Source organism: Emydura macquarii, unplaced genomic scaffold (assembly GCF_026122565.2).
Source record: "Emydura macquarii macquarii isolate MOO-44397 ecotype Brisbane River unplaced genomic scaffold, CSIRO-AGI_Emac_v2 contig_2897, whole genome shotgun sequence".
NCBI classification, from domain to species: domain Eukaryota; kingdom Metazoa; phylum Chordata; order Testudines; family Chelidae; genus Emydura; species Emydura macquarii.
In genome coordinates this window covers 558,118-584,528 of record NW_027133034.1, presented here as the reverse complement: position 1 = coordinate 584,528, position 26,411 = coordinate 558,118, and the positions used below count along the sequence as shown (strand labels likewise).

The following is a 26,411-nucleotide window of genomic DNA, read 5'->3' as shown; positions in this document are numbered from 1 at the left end:
TAGGGACCTGGTTTGAAGCAACTCACGTGGAGGAGATGCAGCTAGCATCCTTTCTGACTCTAAGGAGCGAGATATTAGCTTCTATGACCCCTGCCAGTGGAGAATGGTGGCAGAATTTGAAATTTGTTTTCCCTATGCACCTGCCTTCATGCTGAAAGCGAGCACCCACCCACTGAGAACCCAGAACCTCTCAACCTACTTGGATGGTCTTGTCCCCCCTCCCCAACTCAACATTCCCAGGCTGATCAAGAAGCTATACTCTGCGCAGAAGGACAGTGAGAATGAGGTGTGTGTCATAGTGATTCATGTATACTGTTAGGGCACTTACATAAATGCTTCTGTTCATTGTTTCTTGTTCTTACACAGATGTGACCTTCACAGCCAAGGCCCCATGCCAGGTGACCTCCTCCAGGCTGATAAGGAAGCGACCCTGGAGAAACAAGGAGGTGAGGTTCCAGGAACTCCTCCTGTCCTCTGAGGCATCCAAAAGTCAGAAAAGGGCATGGGAGACAATCAATATCAGAATCTCAAAAGATGGATAGACAAGAACGGAAGGAGAACCAAGAACGAATTTTGGCTGGCCATGAGCACTTGATCAAGTCCGTGGAGGAGCAGACAGAGCTGCTAAAGACAATAGTGTCATTACAGACACAGTTAATGCAAGCTTGCTCCCCCCACCCTTCAGCTGCAACAGAACTTCTTTCCCCCAACACATTCCTTCCAAACTCACAGACCATCTCGCTACCTGCTTCATTCCACCCTTCCAGACAGCTATGAAAATGACAGCTGGACTTACACGCAACTGCCCTCTGCTACTTTTCCCCCTTCAGGATTTTTCTGTGTTGTAAACTGTTTTGTGTTTCATAATGTCAGTTCTGAAAAAAATATGCACTCTTTATTTCTGTGTTGCACATGACATTTTCACCTACCACCGACACACATCTACAGCTGTACAGCAGTCATACAATGTCACAGCGCTGTTTCAAAAAAACACCTTATGGGTTCTCATTTTCAAAATGAGCCCTCAATGCCTCCCTTATCCATATGGGCCCCTGTTGTGCCCCCCTAATATCCCTGGCATCTGGCTGCTCATATGCAGATGCAAGGTGATTTGCCTCTGTGGTCCACCCAGGGGCAAACTTTTTGCCCTTAGCTTCACATAAATTATGGAGCACACAGCAGGCGGCTATAACCACAGGAATATCATTCTCATTTAAGTCCAGCCTGCCATAAAGGCATCTCCAGCGCACCTTTAACCTGCCAAATGCACATTCAACATTCATTTGGCACCTGCTTAGCCTGTTTTTGAAGCGCTTCTTGCTGCTATCCAGGTTGCCTGTGTAAGGCTTCATGAGCCATGGCATTAGTGAGTGGGCTGGGTCTCCCAGGATCACTATGGGCATCTCAACATCCCCCATTGGAATCTTTGCGTCTGGAAAAAAAGATCCTGCTTGTAGCTTCCAGTACAGGCCAGTGTTTCTGAAGATATGAACACCATACACCTTTCCTGACCAACCCGTGTTGATGTCAGTGAAATGCACACGGTGATCCACAAGTGCCTACAGTACCATAGCGAAATACCCCTTCCTAGTGATGTACTCCGTTGTGAGATGATCTGGGGCCAAAACTGGGATATGCGTGCCATGTATTGCCCCGCCACAGTTATGAAATCCCATCGCTGTGAATCCTTCCACTATTTCATGCACATTGCCCAGAAACACAGTCCTTCACAGCAGAATGCGATTAATGGCCCTGCCTGAACACTTATCATAACACAGCTCCAATGGTGGAGTTGCCAACTCCACATTGATTAGCAACTGACTGGTAGCAGTCTGGAGTTGCCAGCTTCCACATGGCGATTGCCACATGCTTCTCCACAGAGAGGGCAGCTCTCATTTTGGTGTCCTTGTGCCGCAGGGGAGGAGCCAGTTCTGCACAGAGTTCTACGAAGGTGGCTTTCCACATTTGTAAATTTTGTAGCCATTGCTAGTCGTCCCAGACCTGCAAAACAATGCAATCCCACAACTCCGTGCTTGTCTCACACGCCCAGAAGCAGTGGTTCACCGTGTACAGATGTTCTGTGAATGAGAGCATAAACCTACCTTATGAGAGGAGACTTAAAGAGCTTGGCTTGTTTAGCCTAACCAAAAGAAGGTTGAGGGGAAATATGATTGCTCTCTCTAACTACATCAGAGGGATAAATACCATGGAGGGAGAGGAGTTATTTAAGTTCAGCACCATCATGGACACAAGAACAACTGGATATAAACTGGCTATCAGGAAGTTTAGACTTGAAATTAGACAAAGGTTTCTAGCTATCAGGGGACTGAAGTTCTGGAATAACCTTCAAAGGGGAGCAGTGGGGGCAAGAAACCTAGCTGGTTTCAAGACTGAGCTTGATAAATGTATGGAAGGGATGGTATGATGGGAGAGCCTAATTTGGTAATTGACTGATCTTTCATTACTAGCAATACATATGCCAATGGCCTGTGATGGGATGTTAGATGGGGTGGGTCCTGAGTTACTAAGAGAATTCTTTCTGGGTGTCTGGCTGGTGAGTCTTGCCCACATGCTCAAGGTTTAACTGATTGCCATATTTGAAGTCAGGAAGGAATTTCCCCCAGGGCAGATTGGCAAAGGCCCTGGGGGTTTTTCGCCTTCCTCTGCGGCATGGGACAGGGGTCACTTGCTGCTGGAATCTCTGTACCTTGAAGTCTTTAAACCATGATTTGAGGACTTCAATAACTCAGTTGGTTAGGGGGTCTATTACAGGAGTGGGTGAGTGAAGTTCTGTAGCCTGCATTGTGCAGGAGGTCAGACTAGATGATCATAATGGTCCCTTCTGACCTCACAGTCTATGAGTCTACACGTCACTCAGCAGATCAGGCTCCTCGGATTCCTGTTTCGATTCGGAGGTCATGATATACTACACGACCAGCCATGATGTGTTCAGAACGCTGAAAGCAACAGTGGAGAGCAGCACAGGATCCATCTTTTCAGATACAGATGGCAGGCATGCAGGAAACGGCGGGGAGCCATTGAAAAAATGGTGTGATCCGCTGCCAGCAATGCAATGAATGACAGGACAGAAATGCAGTGCCCCATGGGGCATTGAGCCAGCACCCATGCTGCTTCGTGTTCCTCTCCGCCATCCCACAATTCCTAGTGGCAGACGGTGCCGAGTTTCACGGTGGGATAGCTGCCCACGACACACTGCTCTCACTGTCGATACTACAGCACCAAGTGTGGATGTGTTTTGGCGACAAAATGAGTGTTGTGTGGACAGGCGCAAGTGCTGTAATTATAGTGCTTTTTTTTAGTCACCTATGTAACTATCGTCAACAGAACTTTCTAGGGTAGACAGGGCCTGAATGACCATATGGAGTACATGGGACTGCTGTCAGCATTGTTTCAGGTTCTTAACAACTTCAGCTGGTCGCTAAGACCAGTAGAAGTCCTGCATTTCAAACACCATTGCTCAAATATATAGTCGGTAATTTTAATAGTAAAATTTCTCTTAACGTAACATTTTACTCCAGGGCAGAAAATAAAATCCCCAACAAAACAGTCAAACTGCACTTGGAATGACTAATTTAGCTCATTACATTACAAAATAAGGAATAAATCATACTTTTAATAATATCAAATAGGATCAGCTTTAATTTTAAAAGTCAAGCATCCACATTAGTCAGGGTTTAAAATTATAGGCCTGACAATTTAACACACACACACACACACACACACACACAAATAAACCAATCTTTTAACACATTCACTATTAACACTGCATAAAACCAACTATTTCTCTCTAGAAATATTGTGGTAGATTGGTAGGTTTGCATTAGACTGCAGACCAGGTAAGTGTGGGGGATGGAAAACAACAACAACACAATTCTAAGTTATCTCATCAGCATGTAAGTCAGCATGTATATCGCAAATGTTTAGGGTGAAAGGCCAGCAGAGAGAGAGGAATTAACAGAATTAAAGAATTTACTCTTCCTATCCTTAAAAACCAAATCCACTCCAAACTTCCCTCCTAACACAGTTGCAGCTTTTTTATATGCAGATTACATCTGATGAATAGTTTACTAGCTTTTTCCAGACCAATGACAAAGCAACCCCTTGGTCACCTGAAGGAATATTTAGTAAATAATAGTACATCATGCCTAGTGCTACATCTGCATTAAGGGGCATTTGCAAGTTGAAAGCCCAACCGATTGATAGACAGATTTAGCTGGAATGTTCTCCGCAGCCTTCCTGTTTTCACAAAAGAAAGGTCTATGATCACAGATTAGAAAAGGAATAAAAAGTTTCAGCATACATGACAATGCCCTGCAGTGCCCTTTAAAACAACAACAACAACAAACGCCAGGTACAGCAAATAGCTTTCCGATCTCGCCACCCACCCAGCGCTCACCTCCCCCTCTGTCTCTGCAGGCGTTCATCGGCAAGCACAGGCACAGTTAAATTCCAGCACCTTCTTCACCTACCCCCAAACTACTATCATCACTATTGCTACTACACAATCCTTCTCTCTCACGCTGGGGCCCGTCAGTCTCTTCTGCTCAAACCCCCCAACACATGCCAACAGATCAAGAGAAGGGGAACGGTGCAAGAAACTCGGCCTCTGCTCTCCCCTGTGCACACCCCTTTATACATGCAATAGCACGGGGGGTGGACTCTAGAGTATGCACATTTATAGACACACACACACACATCTCTCTCTCTCTCCCTCTCCCTCTCTCCCTCCACATTCTTGCACATCTCCTCCTCCTCCGGCAGCAGCAGGCTGAGTGACAGGACCCAGCCACCAATGCGCTCGCCCTTTCTGCAGGCGAGGTGGGAGCTCTCTCCGCGCGGAGCCAGTAGCGGAGCCTCTTCCTGAGCGGTGGTGTTGGGCAGGGGGGGAGCAGTGGGAGGTGTCAGAGGGAGGAGGGGCAGGAGGAGTTTAGGAAGAGGAGGGAATGGCTGTCATCAATGAAGTCATATTCATAATCTAGTCCCTCGCTCTTTGGTGCTGTACTCTGGGTGACTCAGAGAGGGAGAGGGGAGACCTCCAGCACAACACGCTTCTGGAGCAAGGTAAATATAACTTACAACTCCTCTCTGACCCCGTTTCTTCCCTGTACCGCGCCCCCCCCCACCCAACGCACTCTGAACCTGCAGCATTAGTCAGTCTCCTTTGCAAAGAATGTGTTGTTATTATTGATGACACACACGCACAGAGCCAGCCTCCCTCCAACCCCCTCCCCCACATCCTACCGGCCCTAGAGACCGGGCACGATCCCCCTCCCCCACCCCGGGAGAGAAGAAAGTTTTGGCCCAAATAATTGGGAAATAGTTATTAACCCCTTAATGATAAGGCAGCCCGGCTCCTGACTTGGGAGTCAGCTGCCCCGAGAGAGAGAGAGAGACAGACAGAGACAGACAGAGACTGGCCGAGGAGGGGACAGGGGACGTTGCTTGCAATCGAGGCATTTTAAAGGAGGCGACTGGAGAGAACCGAGCCAGCAATAAATCACAATCGTCAGCTGCTCCCGCAGCCTTTGGGGGGGCTGCTGCTGAAGCGAGCGTCGGTCTGTATTTTGGTGGCACTGAGGAGGGGCGATCCCTTCCCCCTCCCCCCCCCCCCCCCGCGGCCACGAGCCGGCAGCGGCAGGAAAGAACTGGAGGGCTGGATTTGGTGCATGTGGCGAAGGCGGCAGCAGTTTGCCTGCTGAGTGTTGCATGCTGAAGTTCACTGTGTCCTGACTCCTGCCCTGGGGATTGGGGAAGGGGAGGGCATTGCTGGGCACGCGTTGCAGTTCGTAGGTGTTTTGCAGGAGAGTTATTGCAGGGGGGGGGGGGGGCCTTTTCTTCGAATGCAAATATTGAGATAGATGTGGCTGCGGAAGGGGAGGTGGAGGAGGAGGAAAAAGATGGGGTGGGGGGCTTGCTTGTTAGAGTAGCAGCATTTACCAGCAAAGCCAAGGAGGCCATGATCCGGTTAATCTCCCTGTCTGTCACAAACATTGCCCACACACACACACACACACACACACACACACACGGGAGGGTAGAGGACAGAAAAAGGTGGGGGGGGGGGCCGCGGGGACTTCACGGGCTGGGGTTGCAGGTCCTGTTGCTGTACAGTTTAGTCACAGTGCCTCTGCAATTAAAAACAAAACATCAACGCTTCAGTCAGTTGCTCCTCTTCTCTAAAGGTGTCGCGATTCACTTCCTAAAATAGCTTCTCTTCCCCCCCCGCTTTTCCTGCAGCCTCCCCCCCCCCTTTTTGCAGCAGCCTGGGAAGCAGAGAGTGGCATAAAACATGCGCTTCCAATTTTGTGATCACCTTCAAAGCAGAAAGCATTTTATTTCCGGTATGCACAGAAAATCTGTCAGTCATTTGGGGGGGCCGCGGGGTGTGTGTGTGTGTGCATGCACATTCATGTTAGCATAGATTTGTGCTGTGTGTTGGAGAAGGAAGGCTCATCGCTATACCATGGGAGGGGGATTTCTTTTTTTGTTTGCAAAAAAAAAGTTTTCCGTTGATGATTAAGTGAAGGGGAGGAGAAGGGAGGGGGGGCTTGCAGTAAATGTTGCAGTTTGTTACTGGTTGCTGTGCGTTTGAGTGAGTCTGGAGGAGGAAAAGGAGGGCAGCTTGAGCTAGCTAGCTAAGCTAAGCTTCTCTGTGTCTGCTTGGAGAGAGGAAGCGGCGAGGTTTGGTGGTGGTTGGGGTGTTTTTTTTCCCCTGTGTGTGATCAGCAGCAGAGAATCAGGAAGTCACAGCAGCCAAATACAGACTCTCGCTCTTTCTCACACACACAGACATGTTTGATCAGCATGACATGATGACGGAGGGAAGAAGGGGAGAGGCAGGCCTAGCTTTGCCATGAAACATGGTCTAGCCTGTGCATCTGGCTTCTAAATCACCTTGTGCGTGCCTAGATCTGTTGTTCGGGTGCCACTTCATTGAGGTAAAGGTCTCTTAACCTATCAGGGGAAAGCTCTGCAGCCATTGCTCGGTAAAGTAAGAGAAGAAAATGGGGCTGGCTTTTGCAAAATGGATTTTCAGGTCCTGTAGAGCTGGTCTAAAACTTTCTGGAAAGGGAGGAGGAAAAATATGGCTCTACTAAATGTGCTTTCTAGTGCCTGTGTCTTTTCTGTTGTGTGGATTGAAGCACCACCGTATGTTGCAAATATAAACTTGAGGCCTATGCAAAACTCTGGGCTGAGTCGTTATGGGTTTTAAAGGCAAAAGCTTACAATTTAATGGAGAAAACCAGAGTGGGAAAACTTCTATTCTCAAACTATCTGAAACTCTAGGGTTGGGGGACAGTTCAGTTTGGATTCCTTTTCTTATTTTTATTCAGAAGTTTTGTATGTGTGTATAATACATGGTGCTCTTCCCCCACCCTCCACGTTTGATTAACTCTTACTTAAAAGCTTTTTTTACTTTGCAAATAGAGGAGAGGAAATGTATAATGTTGTTGTTTTGTTTCCCAAACAGAATGATAGGGTAACAACAAATATTGCAGAACAGCAAAGAGATGTTGGTGAATTAGCTTTTTGCTACAATAAATATTTAGGTTGAAAAAAGCGCATATTGTGATTAAATCTTAGTGGTTATGTAGATTGTATTTGAGCTGGTTTTTCTTTCTGCTTGTAGTTTGACTGTTCATTTTGATCAAAATTTGCAAATGTTTGAGAGGGTTCCATTCTCTTCTTCTAATTCTTTTGATTAAGATTTTAGATAACTGGTTAGAAATTTAGAAATTGAGTTAGATAAAAAGGTTTGTTGAAAATTATAGCAAACTAAATACTACGGTTAATTTTTAAAAAAAGGCGTATGGGAGGTGTATCATGTACAGCACTGTTCTTCTCTTTGTATATTTTTAAAAATCCTTACTTCAGTATTCTTTAGTTCCAGCGACTAACCCCAGAGGTCTAGAGTTCGACAATGAATGTTAAACCAAAATTCCATTCTTTTGGTAGTATATACCAATTACATGTTAGGAGGTGGGGCAGCTTTTCTGTGTGTGTTAGTGTATTGTTATGCAAATCAAGGCACACTTTCTCTTTGGGAATCTAATTGCCCTATTATTCTCAATGACTTTTTTTTTCTTTGGAGTCCTTTTGTTAATCAAAGAAAAAAAAATGATGTACCAAAAGGACAGGATTAGAGACAGGTTTTATGCCCATATGTAGTACATCAGCCAGTATGAGGCAAAAAGATCATACCAGTAATGAGCATTTTAAAATAAATTCAAAGTTAGGCATATCATGTAACACATGTGGACTTGACAGAGGTGAAGGTAATGCTTTGTTAAATATGGTATTTCTCTTATGAGTTATGTCTCAGCTGCAGGACTGGCATTACTATGGTGTTTCATAGAAAATATGCTCCACAAGAATGTGTTCAAAGCAGTCTTAGATCTTTTTCTTTTATTCATTTCTAAAGTGGTCTGTGAGCATTTCTTGTCAAGTTTGAAAAGTGCTTTGACCAATACCTGAGCTTGAGATTGACAAGAAAAAAAGTGACCCAGCTAGCACTGTTACATTGTGAATGTTGGAATTCTATTTAATATATTTTTGACAGAAGTGTAACTAAAATTAACATCTGCAAATGGTTTATTTTTCAGTTTTTGTTTGAAGATCAGAAAGTGCACAGTAGTAACTTAAAAAAAAAAAAGAAAAAGTCTGCGCTCTTTATTTTGCTCTAAAATTATGGCCCCAATTGATAATATTGATGTGACCCTTTCTTAAAGGTGAATTGTCATTAGATAGCAAATAAGAACATCTTACACAAACCATTAAAATACCTTTTTGTGTATTTTTTGTTGCTCTTGATGATGATTGTGTGTGTGTAAAGAAAGCTTCCTAGTTCTCTACCCACCTCAGCTCAATTTCTTCTTTCTTATTGATTTGCCATCTGAATTAATAAACACACGATTATGATATACAGATCACTTTTCCTGAAAATGGTGGCAGGCAGAAGCTTATGACTCATTTGCAAGATAAAATAGAGGATGGAACATTGAGGAAGCAAGCCCTCATTTTAACACACAAGTTTGGCAGTTTGCAAACATGGCATGACAATGGAATGTGAATGGAATTTTTTTGTCTGACATATTTAAAGTCTCCTCTTCCCATACAAAAGTCTCTCCCAGATTTTTGAAGTCTCGGGTATCTAAATATAATGTTAAAAATAGATTTGAGGGAGTACACACCACCACCTACAGCCTGTGTCTTCGGTAGGAAAAAAAGATGTCTTCTTAACCCAAGTTTAGCTAATTCAAGGTAAAATCTTAATGCAGACAAAGCAGTTTGTAGTTTTCATGTGTTAAATACTCATGTGAAAACTACAAACTGCCTTATGGTTACTAGGATTTTACCTTGAGATACCTAACTTGGGTTAAGAACATACCTTTATTTCCTTTGTGAAGACAAGGTCACCCTATGTCCCTAAGTAATACAATGATTATTTTCCCCCTCTCCCACCCCTATTTATCGGTTGTGTTCTTCAGAATTGACATGAAGAGGACATTCAATAACTGTGATTAATGTCTGTAGAAAGGTCACAGTATAGTAACTTAATCCCTAACCAATCAGCAAAGCCCTGAATCTATCTACAGTCCCCCTAAGCAGAGTACAGTACTCATGTGTAGCACTGAAGAGTACTGCTAACTCCACATGCAGAGGACTCAATCTTAGCATCTGGATGGATTTATTTCTAAATCTTAAACTCCTCTAGTTTGTACTCCAAACTGCCAGTTGCCTTCCAAAAATGGTCTTTATCATGAATTACTTAAATATGTGAAGCCGGATCCTCAGCTGGCATAAATGTGTCTAGTTCCATTGATATAAATGGAATTACACTTGTTTACATCAGTTGCGGATCTGGTCCTTCACCTTTACTGGTTTCTAATATTTTATGTTCACTTTTTTCACAGAATTGTTCAATTGTGATTAAACAGCATTATAAGTTTTCTAACATATTGTCTAATCCTGTGGTATTTTATAGGAATTTAACAGAACCATAATACACTGAATTGTTTGTAAATATGGTTCGTTCATTTTATTATATAATGAGTTGCCTCCATTACTTCTTGATTTGAACTTTCAGAATTTTTTGGTTTTAGTTATACAATATGACTTTTTCACTTAAAAAATTAAGCAAAGTTATGAAACGTTAGTGAAGTGATTCTTGTTTTCCATATTGGCATAGGAAGGATGCTTCCTGCTTTCAGTAACAAAGTATCATGATTTTCTATTGTATCTTTTTAAAACACCTGCTAACCATGACTTCAATGGGGAGATGGATTAAATAGTCATTATTTTCCTATAGATAACATAACATCATAATATTGTGAGGCACTCCGGGCTGCAGTGCTATCAGCATGCTACTGACACTCAGTTCTGCATTGCCTTTCCATGAGATCCTAATGGTGCAGTTTCCTTGCTTCACAATATATGGCTGAGACCCAATCTGGGTTGACTTGGCTGAAAATCTGTTTGCAGGTGAGGGGTAACAACTAGAGGAATTTAAAAAAATTGTGGTTGTTCCATCTGTTGCTAGAGTATATCTATCCCATAAAAAGGGTCTAGTTTCTGGTTCTTTTCGGGTGCCCAACAGTAGGGCCCTGCATGGATACAAAATATATATCTGCATCTGATCTGCAAAAAGGGTCCATGGATATAAAGGGGATAGCCACAGATTTGCAAGGGCTCTAGATATAAAATTTGTATCCACATCCATCTGCGATCTGCAAAAATGGTCTGCGAAAACATAGCAGATATCTGCAGATTCGCAGCTTGTTCTTGGATTCCCAGGTAGCAGCAATGGCTTGCTTTGCTTATTTCATTTGGGTCTAGCCAAGATGTTGCAACCTTTCCCTGATGTGGAACATCAACAAACATCCATGCCTCTGTTAATTCTAGGTTGTAATACTACATTATTCAGTATCTATAGTTAATGTTAAAGGCCACTTGAGGGCTTCGCCTAGGGCAGAACACAGAAACATGCCTTCTTAGTACTTCTCTGCCCAGCATGTTATAACTCTCCAAGTGGACACTTATTCTGGTATGAATGGCTTTTTCTGGTTGAGTTTAAACTGTTTAGAAAGCAAAATAAGCTAAACTGGAAAAAGGCTGTCTTGTATCAGACTGAGTGTCTACCTGGGTGGGTACATCAGTATAACAACTATAGTGGTTTATACCCTACCTTATCCCAGTATAACTTCATGTGTAGACAACTCCTTAGAGTGGAGTGGTGTAAGCATATTACACCTCCATTCTTTGAACTGTAGTCGCTTATACTCTGCTTCTGGAGCAATTCAGAGTTGTTTCTAATAGATAAAGCCCTAAATGGTTTACATCTGGCTACCTCAAAGGCTGCCATTCCAAATGAGATCATCTGACAGGTGTGTTGGGATTTTGGAGGCAGTGGCATTCCTGGCTAAGGAATCTTTTTTCCTTTGGTCCACCAGATTTTGACCTTCAGAGCATAATGAAACAGCTATATATTGGTCAACCATTTGCTTAAGTATGGGTAACTCCCAGGTTTATGCTTGGCTGGTTAAAGCACTAGGGGTTGAGAGCTGTTTGTGATATTCAGTGTGGACTGTTTAACTTAATGTGTTTAACTTAAGTTAAAACCATTTAGCTTCTGTAATGAGCTCAGCTGCTATGGGTGTTTAAAAATCAAACCAATGGGCACCCAAATGCAGGTAAACTGCTGCATTGTTCTTTGGCTATGTCTAGACTGACGGGTGAATTCGCCACCGTCAGATCGATTTATCTGGCTCGATTGAGCGGAAGTGGAGACCTGCTCAGTCGACCTGGAAATCAACGCTATTAATTCACCTCTGCCAGGTGGAGTAAAGTTGCGTTGACGGGAGGACATTTCCCATCAGCGCAGAGAACTGAAGACACTGCGGTAAGTAGGAGTTAAGAAGTCGACAGGAAATACGCAAGCTACTCTATGTAGCTTGCGTATTTCCTGTCGACTGCCGCCGAATTTAGAGGCAAGTGTAGACATAGGCTTTATGTATTGTATAGTAATATTTAGCAGCCAAGAGCACTTGTAACAGGGCTGATCACGACCTATTTGCCCCTTTGGAACTAGAGGTGCCTCTGTTGTGCCTGGCCCCTGTTTTTCCCCTTCACCAGGGCTCCTGCAACAAACACCACAGTCTCTCTTTCAGTCATAGCCTTTCTTAATAAAACATTCATGCTTTAAATACACACATTCCCTCTCTCTCCTTGCTTCCCGAGGAACTGTCCTGTCCTCAGGAACCACTGCAGGAGATCCTCTTTTCCTGCAGCTTCATTCTGCAGATCCCTCGCTGCAGGAACCCCCATCCCTGTGGCTTCCTGTTGCCTTTTGCATTGGGATTACCTGATTCAACCTAGGTATGGCTTGTCCTATACTCAGGGCTGGTTTAATCCTAGGCCAGAGTAGTCAATAGGCAGACTGCGGGCCACATCCAGACAGCCAGATACTTTTGAACAGACCCTGAAATCTTTTTATTTACTTATTATTTTTCTTTTCTTTTCTTTTCTCTGGACCTTGACTACACCTTGCCCAAGAAATTTGGATCTTGACAAAAATAATTGACTACCACTGTCCTAGGCTTTTCAGCCATGGGCAAGCCACCCTGTTCCAACCACCTCAGTGAAGTCTTCTGGGCACACATAAAGCGGTGGGGTCAAACATTTGTGCTCAAAGTATCCATCTGACCCTGATGACTCATTCAAATTCTACAGAAGATGACCATTCTCCATCCCCCTCAACAATCCCTGGTCCAGAAAAGCCAGGCTACAAACCTAGCAGATCCCCAGAAGGCCTTTTGTCTTAGCTCTGGATCCCATGGGCTTTCCCCCACTCCCATCTAATGTGGAGATGGAGCCACAGTGACATGAACTCCTTCCTCAGTCTGGTCTATCGTGTGGCAGACACAGAGAAGGTAAGATCAGGAGGGAGGACACCATGCATCTCCAGGGTCACCCCAGTCACCACCTGCTCACCCAGCATAGACTGCAGACACAGAAAGGGCTCCCCTGGACCCATATGTGTGTGGGAAAGAAAGCCAGATTGCCTTTTCCCTCGGTCCACACACACAGATCTGCCATATGCCATTCTCTCCTCTTCCATACTCAGGACGGACTCACTCTCCCACAAACACATAGACCCAGCAAAGCCCTTTCTGTGTCTGCAATCCATGCAGTTTAGTGCTCTCACTGGTAGGAATTTGAGGACCCTAATACAACGGTGCCAAGATGTGGTGGCTGTGTGGTTAAGGTGCTTGACCACAATCCTGAAGGTTGTGGATTTTTGTCTTGCTCAGTCTCTCCCTAAAAGGCCATCTCTAGTTCATGCAGCTATAAAAATGGAGACCTGATCCATTGGGTTAGGGTAGTCAAAGGCAGTCAAATGTGACATTGACCCCATCAGTTATTGTTATATCACGCACTGGCTATGAAATTTAAGTGCTTTAACTGCCTCAGCCTGATGAGCCATTGGTTTGGGGGAACTTTCCCTTTGCTATAAAGGGATTCTAGAATGCAATTCAGGATTCAATTCAAAAACAGATGTAAACTCTCTCCTTGAAGTCACTGTAATATTTTAGCTTCAACAGGAGTCTTGTGAATACTGGAAGACTGGGCACTTAGTCCTGACTGTTTTATTTTTTTTAACATAATCCTTAAAACACTATTGGAAATGCTCTGATTTCTGTAACTAAGGTAAATTCCCAGTCCAAACTAATTGTTCAAGACTGACTCTGACAGTGTTCTTTTTATTACCTTATCTAAATACACAAGGTCAAATGCTAGCCAGAGATATGCTGGTGTAATCTGGACAGAATCTGACACACACTCTGCCAACATTGTACTTGGTATATCTTGCTGAAATTCTGCTTTCAAATTGAGGCTGAGATTATCAGAGGAGTTGAAAATAGTCAGGCCCTCAACTCCTCTTGAAATTCAGAAGTTGGCCACCTAAGTCCCTTAAGCTTTTTTGATGATCCTAGGAAACATAAATCCCACATTTTTGAAACGTATTAAGATATCTTTTTAACAGTTCTGCTTTATCAACAGATCCTCAAGTGGTAGGACAGTGTATAATCTCTTCTGGTTTATAACAGTGGCACTGCTTTTTCATTTTGCTGACCACTTCTGTCATAGATAGTAGTTTAGACCACCACCTCTCTTAAATCCTTGGACCCCCAGGCAGAACTCACTGATGGCTCATAGACCATAGTCACTGATCTTTATATTCCTCCAAGAAGTTAGCTCTTATAAGTTACTGTTTGGTATAGAAGAATTGTGTTCTTCATAAAATAAAATCTCTGCATATAAATCTGTTTAAGAAGATTCCATAATGTTACCCTACAAGACTGGGTGAGTTTATCCCTCTTAACAGAAATAAAACTAAAGGGCTTGCTCTGGAGTAAGGTGTGCAGGATTAAACCTCCCAGTATTTACATCCCATTAAAACTACCCAGTAGTGATTGTTTTTACAGCTTAGGTAGTTGGTACCCCATTAGAAATGAATGTTAAATCTTCCAAAGTTTGCTTACATGAACTTTTTAATGTGCATATAAATAATCTTGCAATGTACATTGAGCTGTAACTGAGCCTAGTTAATTTTTATGAAAACTCAAAATTAAGTTTGAAATAAATGTGCATGTAAAGGGAGTGTTTGATGTCTCTTCTAATAGACAGCTTTAGGTACAAGTAATGCATGAGATATTGGATCTCATGATGCTGTGTGATGAAAATATTTATTGTACTTTCACATTGATTGCATAGCAGTTTGTGTTAAATGTAGTCTTCCTGGTGGTGGTGCGGCTAGGTTTTATCTTGTTAAAATGTGTTTGACTTCTATGATATAGGGAGACAACTATAAAAGGGTCCTTATAATGCTGCTGTACATTTCAGCATGGTGAATATCGCTTATAAAAACTCCTTTTGCTGTGTGGAAATGTTGTTGGTGCCAAGAACAGTCTTATTGCAGGCCTCTAAGCAGCTGTATACAGTTGTGATAATTTAAAAACAGGATTCCTTTTGTGGTGATGCCATGGGATTGTGGGGGCACTAATTAGGCCCTGTGGTGTTCTGTTGTTATCTTTTGTTTTGAACAGTAAAGCTTCAGAGATATCCCTATGTCTCACTCTGCAGGAGTGGGCTCCCCAGATAGTTTATTTTAAGTGAGTTCAACAGTACTTGTTCCAGTTTGTTGCCTTGAATCAAAGTAGAGAAATAAATAATAAAACGAAGCAGAACAGTAGAGAGAGTTTATAAATAAAAACTCGTAAAAACTTTTAACTCCTGACAACACCTGATAATGCAGAGAAATAAGAGAATGCTCTCAATGTAGTAGACCTTTATCTTATTTGCAATATTTGGTTTTGTGAACATACAGCTTATTGAAAGGAGCAAGACTGTCAATACTGTAAACTTCAAATTCCATGTGCACAGAGCAGAAGCAGTAGGGAACAGCCAGCAGTGTAACCTTCCCCATCTTGCCTTGCTCTGGGCCTCCTGACTACCCTGGTGGAATGACTGTAGGGTAGTTTTCTTTCTTGCATCTATTCAGTCCTTGGCATCCCAACTCATAAAACCAGTAGCGAAGCCAATTATGTTGATGGTTTACATTTGTCCCAGTAACTGGGTTGATACTACTTATTTCATTTGTGTCACTGAACAGCTACAGAGGGTAATGAGGTTGTTACAGCTTAGTTTGCGTACCTTTGACTGTAGATCTGGGAGGTGCAAGTTTTGGTATCCCTTTATCCATTCCTTGACCCATCGACTCTGCCTGCAGAACGCCGTCAACTCTACTATATTTTGATGCCATATAGTAAAACTAGAATTAGTATTTTCAAAGTACCAGATTTAGAAATAAGTCATTGTCTTTTGTTGTAGTCTTAGATAAGTTAATTATTATTTCTTGGCAAGCCACGACAGGGAATGGCCTAATCATTTCCTTTCATTGACATAGATGACATCTATGTCCTTGCATTACAACAGTCTTTCATTGACACTGGTGAACTAAAAGTTCTAAATGTTAAACGCTGACAAAACTCTAAGTGTGAGAGAGAGGAAGAATGATCCCAGCTTGTATCCTGCTTCCATTTATTTTGTTAAGTACACAGAAATAAATAAAATAGTTGGCTCTCCAGTGAGTGACTCCGCAGAGCAGGGACAGGACAGGACGCTGTGCTCTGGTCACTTCATAATTAAACAGACTTTTGCAGGGCTTAAGAATTTTTTCATGTTCCTTTTACATTATTTAATTAGCTGTCCTGGGGCCAGGGAGAGTTCACACACACTGACACTATCGTGCACGCGCGCATGCACACACACACAAACACACCCACTTGCTGACACAATCACTTACACACTTTATACGGTGTGAAGGCTTTTAATTCATTCTCTGGGCTCTGGTCACTTTATAAGTCACTTGAGCTGCATTCTCATGGTTTGACATCAGCAGAACCCCTCAAGTGAATTACACCTCTCTTCACTCCAAAGCAGTCTATTGTCCTTTGTGTATTTCACTTGATATCACTATTGCATATAGAGGTAATAAGTCTTAAATTAATGTCTTGTGTTTTTAAAAATTGTATAAAGTAAAGATTTTACATTAATAAAATCCTTACTTGTTTTTCTGCATTATTATTTTGATAAGTAAGAACTTCACCCCAATCACCCTCAAGGCCCATAGGGAGAGATTTTCAAAAGACCCAAATGTGAGTTAGGTACCTAAAGGTACGAATGACACTTAACAATCTTCCCTCTAAATCCGTATGATATAATTTGGCATTTATGAATGTAAGTAAGTTAACTCATTTTCTCCACGCGTTGTTTCCTGTAGCTATCAAATACTTTGTTCTGTGCTGGGTGGAATGATTTAAGTCACTGATTTTTACACTGAATTTGGTGCTTCTCTTTGCTAACCAGGAGGATAAATCTCTACTTATACACATTTAGTTAAGCAATTACGTCGCTTAACTTTATTTTTACATTTTTTATACTTGTTAGAAACTAGTGAATGATGCAGTATCTAATAAATCAATGTAAATAAAAAGTTAATCATTTTGTGTCAAGCTTTAAAATTTGAATTTCCATCCAAATAATTTAAAATGCACTTTATTAAATAAATTACCTTTAAATGTGCTGGATGCATAAGAAGAAAAGTTTATAAAAACATGTTTTGCATTTAAAATTAACTGATTTATTAAACAAAACATTATCTGTAGTTTGTGAATTGAACTGATTGTTTTTGGTCACCCTGTCCTTTGAAATTTTAGACATAGTAGATCTCATCCTCTCACACTCAGATTTTAATAATAGATGGAAGGGGAAAACAAGCTTTCCTAATTTTTCAGCTCCCAATTGATTTCTTAACTTTGAAGGAACTAGTCATTTAACTGAACTAGTTGAGTAAACTAAAGAAAAATATTCTCTCTGCACCTGCAGAAGAGGTGACTGCTATCAGAAGCTGGTTTAAGCACTTTAACAAAGTCTGGTCCTGGGTGCTTAGCCAGTGATTTGACTAGTTCTGTAGTTCTACGTTTTTAAAATGTTGTCAGCAAACATGAACTACTTTATATTTTTCTCTTTAAATTAAGTGATTGTAATAGATTATAATGAGTTTAGACCTTAACATAGATTAAAATTAAATTTGAAATTGACAAATAGATCCAATTTTAATTGAAAAATCATTGATTTTTATCCACCTTGCTTCTGTGGATGATCTATAAATATATCCAGAAGTTGCCTGAACTGTCTGATTCCTCTAGTCTTCTAATAGCCTTTTTGAAAGATGGGCAAATTGATGCATCACACTAAGGATCATTAAAGCATTTTCTGCTGATGACAAGACACCTGTGTGTGTGTGAGATGCTAGTAAAAAATTGTTTTATGAAGCATAATTTCTTACTGACTATACTCCATTAACCCTCATGCTATGTAAGAAATACTGTTTTGTTTGTTTTTGAAATTAGAGCTGCTCTGTTGACTGGAAGAGAGACGGAAAATAGATGTCCACGCCAACAGATCCTGGCGCAATGCCTCATCCTGGCCCTTCCCCAGGGCCAGGCCCATCACCTGGACCAATTCTAGGACCTAGCCCAGGACCAGGACCCTCTCCAGGTTCAGTCCACAGCATGATGGGACCGAGTCCTGGACCCCCTAGTGTCCCGCATCCAATGCCCACCATGGGCCCCACTGATTATCCACAGGAGGGCATGCACCAAATGCACAAGGTAATTGTATCTGCAAGTAAGCACTATGTTTCTCAGTTATATCTACTGATAAAAAGCACACTTATATGCTGTCAGCCCTGTATTCTATTTTGTGAATTACCAGTGAAACTACCAGCTAAATTCTGATTCCAACTTTATTACTGGAAATGATGGTACAATTCAAATTGCGCAGAGCATTTTTTTTTCCAGACACCAGTTCAACCTGCAGTTGTTAGCAGTTAGACAAATCACACCTGACATGTAAACTCCATACATGTTGACGTGGTAGTTCTCACTAGAGAATACATATGAAGCATCACAAGGCCAGTCTGGCAATCTTTCTAATTATACCACACATTACATCTTAGGGCAGATTCCTTTTCTAAAAGTCCATTTGGAAATGTTCTGCTTCCATATTTCATTAATGGATTTTTCTCCCTTTATTTTATTACTGCAGAAGGACATTTCATGAAAATGGAATTCTTGCATCTTAAAGGCTTATGCTTAAAGAACTTCCACACTGATGAAAATTTTTGTTTCCAAGTTAACCTACATAGGCTCCAGCTCATTAAAACACTTGAATGTATGTGTAACTTAAAGTGGATGAGTAGTCTGACCTCAGTGGGGTTTATGACTTTATAGTTATGCGTGAGCCTAAATACCTTGCTCAGTTGGTAGTTTCTATTGATGTCTGAAAATGTGTGTCTGGGATTTCTTCCTGAGAACTTTTTCCCATGTGTTCCGGCCTCTGATTATGCAGCAAAGTTATTACGGCATTAAGGTTGCAATAAAACTAAGTTTCCTATACAGACACCCTATATCTTGCTCCTGTAAAATGTTGTAAGTATGAATTTTTTTGGTGGCTGTTTCTGAGAAGAATTAGAATGGTTGTGCTCCCAATTACAGGTAGAACAGTTTTCAAATTAAAACTTAAAAATTACCCTTTTAAAGTAAACTTTTAAAAAAAATTATCCTTCAGAAATGGAAACCACTTCAGATACCCCAATTTCCATGTTTGGATGTGCCTGATCATGCACCTATGTACGCTAGTGCATGTGATAGTTCTGAAGGAAAAAAACATTGAAGCTAAATTACCCGCTTTCATGCTGACTGAATCACTGTCAGTAAGGACACCATTTAAATTTATCAGTGAGGACATGATGTTGGCTAAAATCTTTGGCATGAAAAGCTGTCATTAAAATGTTTGCAACAGACACAGCCTGGGGTAGAGAGAAGCCCTGCTTCTACCCTAGGGTAGAAAGAAACCCTGATTATTGAGAGTCTAGATAGTTGACACAGTAATGATTGATTGGCATAGACCAGGTGTAAAACTTGGAAAAGCATCTAAGTCTCATTTTTCAAAAGTGACGTAAGCACTTGGGTGCTTGTAGAGTACGTCTAAGACAGCTCTGATAGGATAGTCCTTGTGCAAGCTTAAATCCTGCTTGCTTTGGTAACAGTAGCAGTACAGACAGTACAGCACAGGCTTTGCCATGGGTAGTATAAGCCTGGCATATCCCCAGGGAACATAGTTGGCTCATTAACCTCTGAAGCTTGCCTTGCACTGTTACCTATGCTGGCTAGATTTGACCTAGCTTGTGTAGCTTAGCCTGTGTACAGCTTTTGCTTTGTAAACATACCCTGAGTCTCATCGCAAGCCAATGAGACTTGGACTCCTTTAGGCACTTGTGAACTGGGGTAAAATCTCCAAAAGAATATCATATCCAGCATTGTGCCAGTTAATGCAGCATCATGTCATCTGCTCGTGATCACAGATTGACTTGGTCAACCAGTCACTAGTAGTCAGTATTGTGTAAGCTAACATGACACTTCAGTTATGATCAAATGCAACAATGTGTTTTTAGTGAGAAAAAGTGCCATAGATATGTGGTGCTGGAAAAAGTATGTCTGGGCTATCCATTTGTGTAGAGTTTTTTTTTTTTTAAACAAACATACACAAAATATAAAAATGTAATTCCATTTGGATACTTCATTAACTTAGTGAATATTATAACTCTTATGCAAAATTTAAAAAGAATCCTAAGTATTTAAAATACATGTTAATATTTATTAGTCATTTAAGTTAGTGTTAATAAAGCATAACTCTTATTTAACATAACTCTTATATTTAACAATGCTGATGTGAAAAATAGCAATGATGCATTCAAACAACTGGAAATCCTGCCTACAAGAAAACTCATTCTTTCTATAAATCAATAATATACATATAATACTTATGGTTAAGATTGATACAATCAACTTCTACTAGAACAGTGGGAAAAAAAACAACTTATTAGTGTCAGCCTTGAAGAATCAGAACTCTGGAAGAGTGAAATGGATTCTGCTTTGGCTCATGTATGATCAACAGAATTACTGGCAAAGACCCAGTTGCCAGGGCTATGTGTGCATCCTCATTGACCCCAGTTATACCCGTAGTATTTCAGTGCAATTACATTGGCATGTATATAACAGAACAACATTTGGCCTGCAGAATCTTTATTTACTAGTGACAGTGTCTGGTCTAAAAACCCAGCTTGAGTCTCAGATCCCAGGCTGAGGCTGCAGTTCCATTTCTTCTTTTGTAAACTAAGGAGATTTGATCTTTAAGTAATTGTGATGCAATGCAACATGTGAATGAGTGTGGTTACTTAAACATACAGTAAAGGCAGTGTAGTTAAAGACATGTTCCATAAGCTTATCTATTGCCTAAATACAAATTCTGTATATGGAAATGTCATGTGGCCCTGCATGTAAATGATGCCTCCTCCAGTTAAGTTTTCCAAAAGCACAACTTATGATGTACAGCCTGTTCCCCACTAATGCTTATTTATGTAGAACAATGGAAAGAAGCTTCTATGTTTAAAAAGTATCATTTAAGAAAAGCCTTAAACTGTAATGTTCATTATTTTCCATGGTAATTAGTACTGAAGTGAAATATTATCTCCATCCCCCAAAACACAGAGTAGCACCATTACATTGTTGATATAGGATGTATTCTTCTCCCCAACAAATTCCTTGTGGGAAAAAGTCTTTATATAATTTAATAGGTATGGGACCAGTAGGTGTGAGGTAGACTTAGAGATCCTTTGAGAGATTTTTTTAACCATTGTATGGAGATAATTATATTCCTGCTATGTAACTATACAATGATTAAAAAATTCTGTAGAAAAGATATATAACCCTACTCAATTTTTGTAGACCCCTATTGGGTTTTGCTTTTGTTACAACCCTTATGAAAAGGTCCTAGAAAAGGTACTATAAAGAAAGGCTGTCGGGTTAAAAATTATACTTAAAAGCACAAATTTCTCATTTAAGTTAGGAATACCATAATAATTGAAACTAATCTTTAAAACAGCATGAACATTTCTGAATCTTCATTTCTCATAGCTTGGACAATTAAAAAAAAAAAAAAAAAGAGACCAAATCAGTTTCACCTGTGCTGGTAGTCAGTTCCTTATGAATTTCACTTTCATGATGACTCTGGGCAAACCTTTTGTCATTTGTAGCCCCTTGTAGCAAACCTTTTGTCATTTTTAAACTCCCATTGCATTTAAAAGTGAAAGTTGTGGATATGTTTGTATTGACCTTGGGTTGTGTGGAAGCTTTTCTTTACAAAAACTATTCTTTGGGTCAGTTTGTCCTGAAATCCTCCTTTTAACTGCAAAGTTCCTTTGCAGTTCCACAAGTGAATCTCTCAGTCCTTAATTCATTTAGGGGCATTCTGGTCACACATTTGTTTCTCCCCTGGTACCAATCCTCTGGGTGTGTTTTAGTACTTTTTTGATTGAGGGGATTCCCTCCCCAGTCCATAAAAAGTCTGTGGCTCCTCTCTCTTTTTAACTAACCTACCAACTATGACAGAGTCTTCCTTGCTGCAGCCTGTTAGTATAATACAGTGAAATCACTCTAGTCACTAGTCATATGCTGTAATGGACCCCAGTGTTGCAGATGAGACCAATTTCTTGTATAAATCACTCCCTGTCCACCTGGAGAGCTGGGACTAGAGCTTTGATCCTTCAGTTTCAAAATGCTGTGGCTCAAATTCAACCACGGTGTGACTGACTAATGCAGTTGCATCAGAGATGAACTTGGCCCCAGCTCAACAGGTGTCAATGTGGCTTGCTTTGCAACTGTATGCAACGTGTGGACTAAGTACAACTAGAACTGTGTCCTCTTCAATGTTGGTGAATTCTCCAAAACCAGAAGAGGGTGCCCCATACCAAGGGAAGGGGCTGCATGGTTCAGAATAGAGAGGGGCTTTATGGATTTTTACACTCTTCTGCTAGAAACAGTCAAAACTGATTTTTAGACTTAAAAATTAGTTATTTTTCCACCCAAGCTTTTTCATGAAAAATAACTTTAACTACAAACTTTTTTTTCCAAGAAATATTTGCATCATTCAAAAAGAGATTTGATTCAAAATGGAAAAAAAATCTATTTTCCTTCTCCCCTTCCTTTTAGTCAGTTTTTTTAAAACCCCATTTTTAGGTAAGGGGTAACTTTTCTCAGAATTAAGTGAAGTGAAAGTGGCTTCATTTCCTTTGCATTTTTGTATGGAAAATATTGCCATTTTTTGGCCAACTGTATTAAAAAACATTGTGTACAAAACACATATTCTTTAAAGACAAAACTTAGACTGTCTTTCTTTCCGTTTCTCTCTCTATAGCTTAACGGACTTTTAAAATTATTTTTCAGTTGTCTGTTTTCCCTCAGGCTAACTTTTCCCAATTTAAAAAAAGTTATCCACCAATATATATATATATATATACACTTTGAGCCTTAAAAATTGCAGATGGTGAATGCTGTGTCCAGGGCAGCTCCTACAAGAATTGCAGAAGCTTAGTCTCGTTTGGAAAGAGCGTCTCTCATTTGAGGGTTGGGGGGGACAGAGCAAGGCACCAACCTTTTTCTTGCTCACCCCATGCCCTGCACATGCAGTTAGTGGTTGGAATACATTTTATTGGCTGGTGACGCTGGATTTCTTACTAATTTTGTTCCGTAAGTCCCTTATCTCTGATTTGGCCTTTCTTTGCTCTGTTTTTATGTTCCATGTCATGGATGTTTCTCTTATATCCCCCCTTCTAGTTTCTCCCCCAGCATTATCTCTGAGCCCTAGTTGTCCTCCCTGCCTCAGCCAGCTTGGGGTGGTGGGGTGGTCCCATTCACCCTCCAAATACAGGTGAGGAGTGTTGTGGAGGATGAGTGAGAGAGAGTGATTCTTGAGGGTGCCACAGTTTGAATGTGGGTTTGTTGGCCAAAAAGAGGTTACCTCGTGCAGTGGAATCTTCATGTTTAAAGAGAAACGGCATTTGGGATATTCCATTGTGGCAGTGAGTGAAAGGAAAATGGTGAGTTAAAATAACTAGTCTTATTCCATCCTGAGCCTGATTTTACTTTCATAAATAGCCTTTATTTTACGGCTTTGTAATATGAGGATTGCCCAGTTCATCTCACTCTCTGATTGGATGGTACCCAGTACTACTTGCTTTCAGTTTGTAGTACTTGGAACTGCCCAAATGGCTCATGAATACTTGAAAGGGGAAAGAGAAGGATAGGTAGGGAGTGATTTTTCAAAGACTAAAGTTGTGCTCTGTTGTCCCAAGAGGTGCAACTTCAGAATGGATGAGGGAGGAGGGGGGGGGGAGGGAAGAGTCCTCCTGTACCAGGAAGATTAGAGGTTTTTATTCATTTTAGTCCATTTATATAGTTGTGTAAGCTTTTAACGTCTTACTAGTTTTGAAGTTCATAATTCAGTGTCTCTGTATAAATCTTTAATTTTTCAGTCTATTGATGGCTTGCATGAAAAAGGAATGGTTGAAGACATGCATTGTAGCTCCATGAAGAGTACAAGTATGAGACCACCACATCCTGGAATGGGCCCACCACAGAGTCCAATGGATCAGCATAGCCAAGGTTGGTACATGTTATGCATATGATGTGTTTTTTAGTCCTCTAGAAGACATTCAGAGCCATACCCCCCTTGAGATAAGTTTGTCATTTTTTTGTTTTTGCCAGTTTTGGCATGATAAATTGTGACCTTTTGAAAACTGTTTAGAATTCTTGCTCTCTTGAACATTCACTTAAGATACTTACTGGGGTCCAGTGGTTAGGATACTGTCCCTGCTCTGCTACAGCTTCCTGTATGACCTTAAGCACATCCTTAAGTCTCTGTGCCTCAGCTCCTCCTCTGTAAAGTGGGGTAGTAGTAACTTCCTAGACTGGATGATGCTCAGATGCTAGGGTAATGGGGGCTGTATAATATCTGAGAGAGATACTGGAATAGTTTTTAAATATCTACTAGATAATGCCAAATTCTGGCAAGAGCTGGTTATAGGCAGTTGCCAGAAAACCTGTGCCCAAGAACAGGCATGCTGGATGGAAGTCAGCTTCACTCAAGACTTTCAGAAGCACTGCATCAGGAGTTGTGCTGGGGAGAAAGACCCAAAGTCAGAAGATGTGGTCAGTGTGTTTTGTACACCCACCTCTCCTATCTAAGCTGGCAGTGGTCCTAAAGTGCTCCATGAACTGTACTTTATCCAAAAGTGGGTGCGCACCCTATCGATTTTTTGTGTGTGCAATGCTCAGGAAGTTGTTTGGGGGGACGGGGGGAGGGGAGGATGGGCATTTTGCCTTTTGTCAGAGTTTGGCCTGGTATTACTCAGATTTTAAGAGGCTTTTGTGGTGGTTTCCCTCAGCCTTTCCAACTCCTTCTCCATCCCCATCAACTTGTAGCAGAGAATGGAGACCCTACTTACATGTTAAATGGGAATGTATTATATAAACAGATATGTGCAGTCATTTGGTTGGCAACACCTGTTAGGATCTTAGCTGCTTAATATTGTGTCATACAACTACTTGTATTACAATAACACCTCAGGATCAGGATTGGGGTCCCATTTTACGTTTGTACATTGACTAGTACGAGAGGGTTCCTGTGCTGAAGTGCTTACAGATTAAGTAGACAAGACAAACAAATTATTTAAGTGACTTCGCCGAGGACTTGTTGTGTGACTCTGGGTGAGTTGAGAATAGTACTCTTGCATACTAGTCCAATGCCCTGTCCACTAGACAACACTTGTCTCCCACTTTTATCCTTGAGTGAGTAACAACCATAAAGCATAATAGAATGGGCCTTCTAAGAGCCAGATTCTGCCTCAGATGCACACTGTTTCCACGGATGTCAGTGGAACCCAAGCATGCACATCTGAGAACAGAATTTTCCCCAAGATTGTATGCAGTGACTTGGCTGGCTTCTAAAGAGGTTTGCCCCTTAAAAAGGAACAGAAGAGTTGCTTTTAAGATAAAAGCTGCTTATATAAACATAACATACATAAACAAATATTTTACCTCTAATAGCTGAAAGTGATTTTCTCCTTTCATCCATTTGTTAGGACCCAAGTTCAGGACTGTGCTTGCCCTGCAACAGATGACAGCATTACTAGCAACTAAGTTGGATTGAATCCTCTGCTCTTTTTGGTGTATGTCACAGCTGTTACAGGGGAAACAGGATCCTGAACTTCTAGTCCAGGCAGTTTCAGATGTTGACTCCATCTTAATATTTCAGAAACCCTCTTTAAATCTGTTTCCTATGAATGTTGACTGTCTTTGATTGTATGTCTTCTCTCTTCCCATCCATAAAAGAGGATTGTGGTGGTAGAAAGTGCCTCATCTACATGTTGGGGAAGGATTCCAACTGGGTGACACAGTAAAATTTTGGGAACCTAATATTTGGGGCGGGAGGGAAAGATCTCTTTTTGATTGACCATTTCACTGCAGGTTTTGAACTCAAGTAGGTAGTAAGAATATATGTATTAGCTAATAACATTTTATCCAGAAGTTTTGTTGCAAGTAGCTGGTGAAATTAGAATTAATTTGGTACGCTCCTAGCTAGAGACCCAATCCTGAAAAACCACTTAGGCATGTGTTTAACTGTAAGCACAAGTAACACTGAAGTCAGGACTACTTGTGCTTACTGTTAACACATGTCTAAGTGTTTGTTGTGGAATCCGCATCATTGAAGGTTTACAGTGGTTAAAGTGATATGAAGATTGCCCACTGTCACGGTACTTTCATTGGAAGATATTTTATGTGTTCTGTAGTAAGTGTGTCCCCTTTCCTTCATCATTTCCTAGCTCTGGTTCCTGAAATACTACAGGCCATTCCCTCCATACATCC

General features: G+C 41.2%; 1 protein-coding gene across 6 annotated transcripts in view; it reads left to right on the top strand.

Moving 5' to 3' along the window:
* The first annotated feature begins 4,968 nt into the window (after nucleotides 1-4,968).
* Nucleotides 4,969-26,411, top strand: part of SMARCA2 (SWI/SNF related, matrix associated, actin dependent regulator of chromatin, subfamily a, member 2) — a 181,176-nt gene continuing 159,733 nt past the window's right edge. For 4 of the 6 annotated variants that reach the window (XM_067569071.1, XM_067569074.1, XM_067569075.1 and 1 more), the window contains exons 1-3: nucleotides 6,624-6,959; nucleotides 17,997-18,257; nucleotides 24,020-24,149. In XM_067569071.1, the coding sequence (XP_067425172.1) occupies nucleotides 18,033-18,257; nucleotides 24,020-24,149 (355 nt within the window). In that variant the 5' untranslated portion in view covers nucleotides 6,624-6,959; nucleotides 17,997-18,032. Of the gene's footprint in view, nucleotides 5,083-6,623; nucleotides 6,960-7,056; nucleotides 7,171-17,996; nucleotides 18,258-24,019; nucleotides 24,150-26,411 lie in introns of those variants that run through there. The other 2 variants (XM_067569072.1, XM_067569073.1) reach the window with 2 other exon arrangements.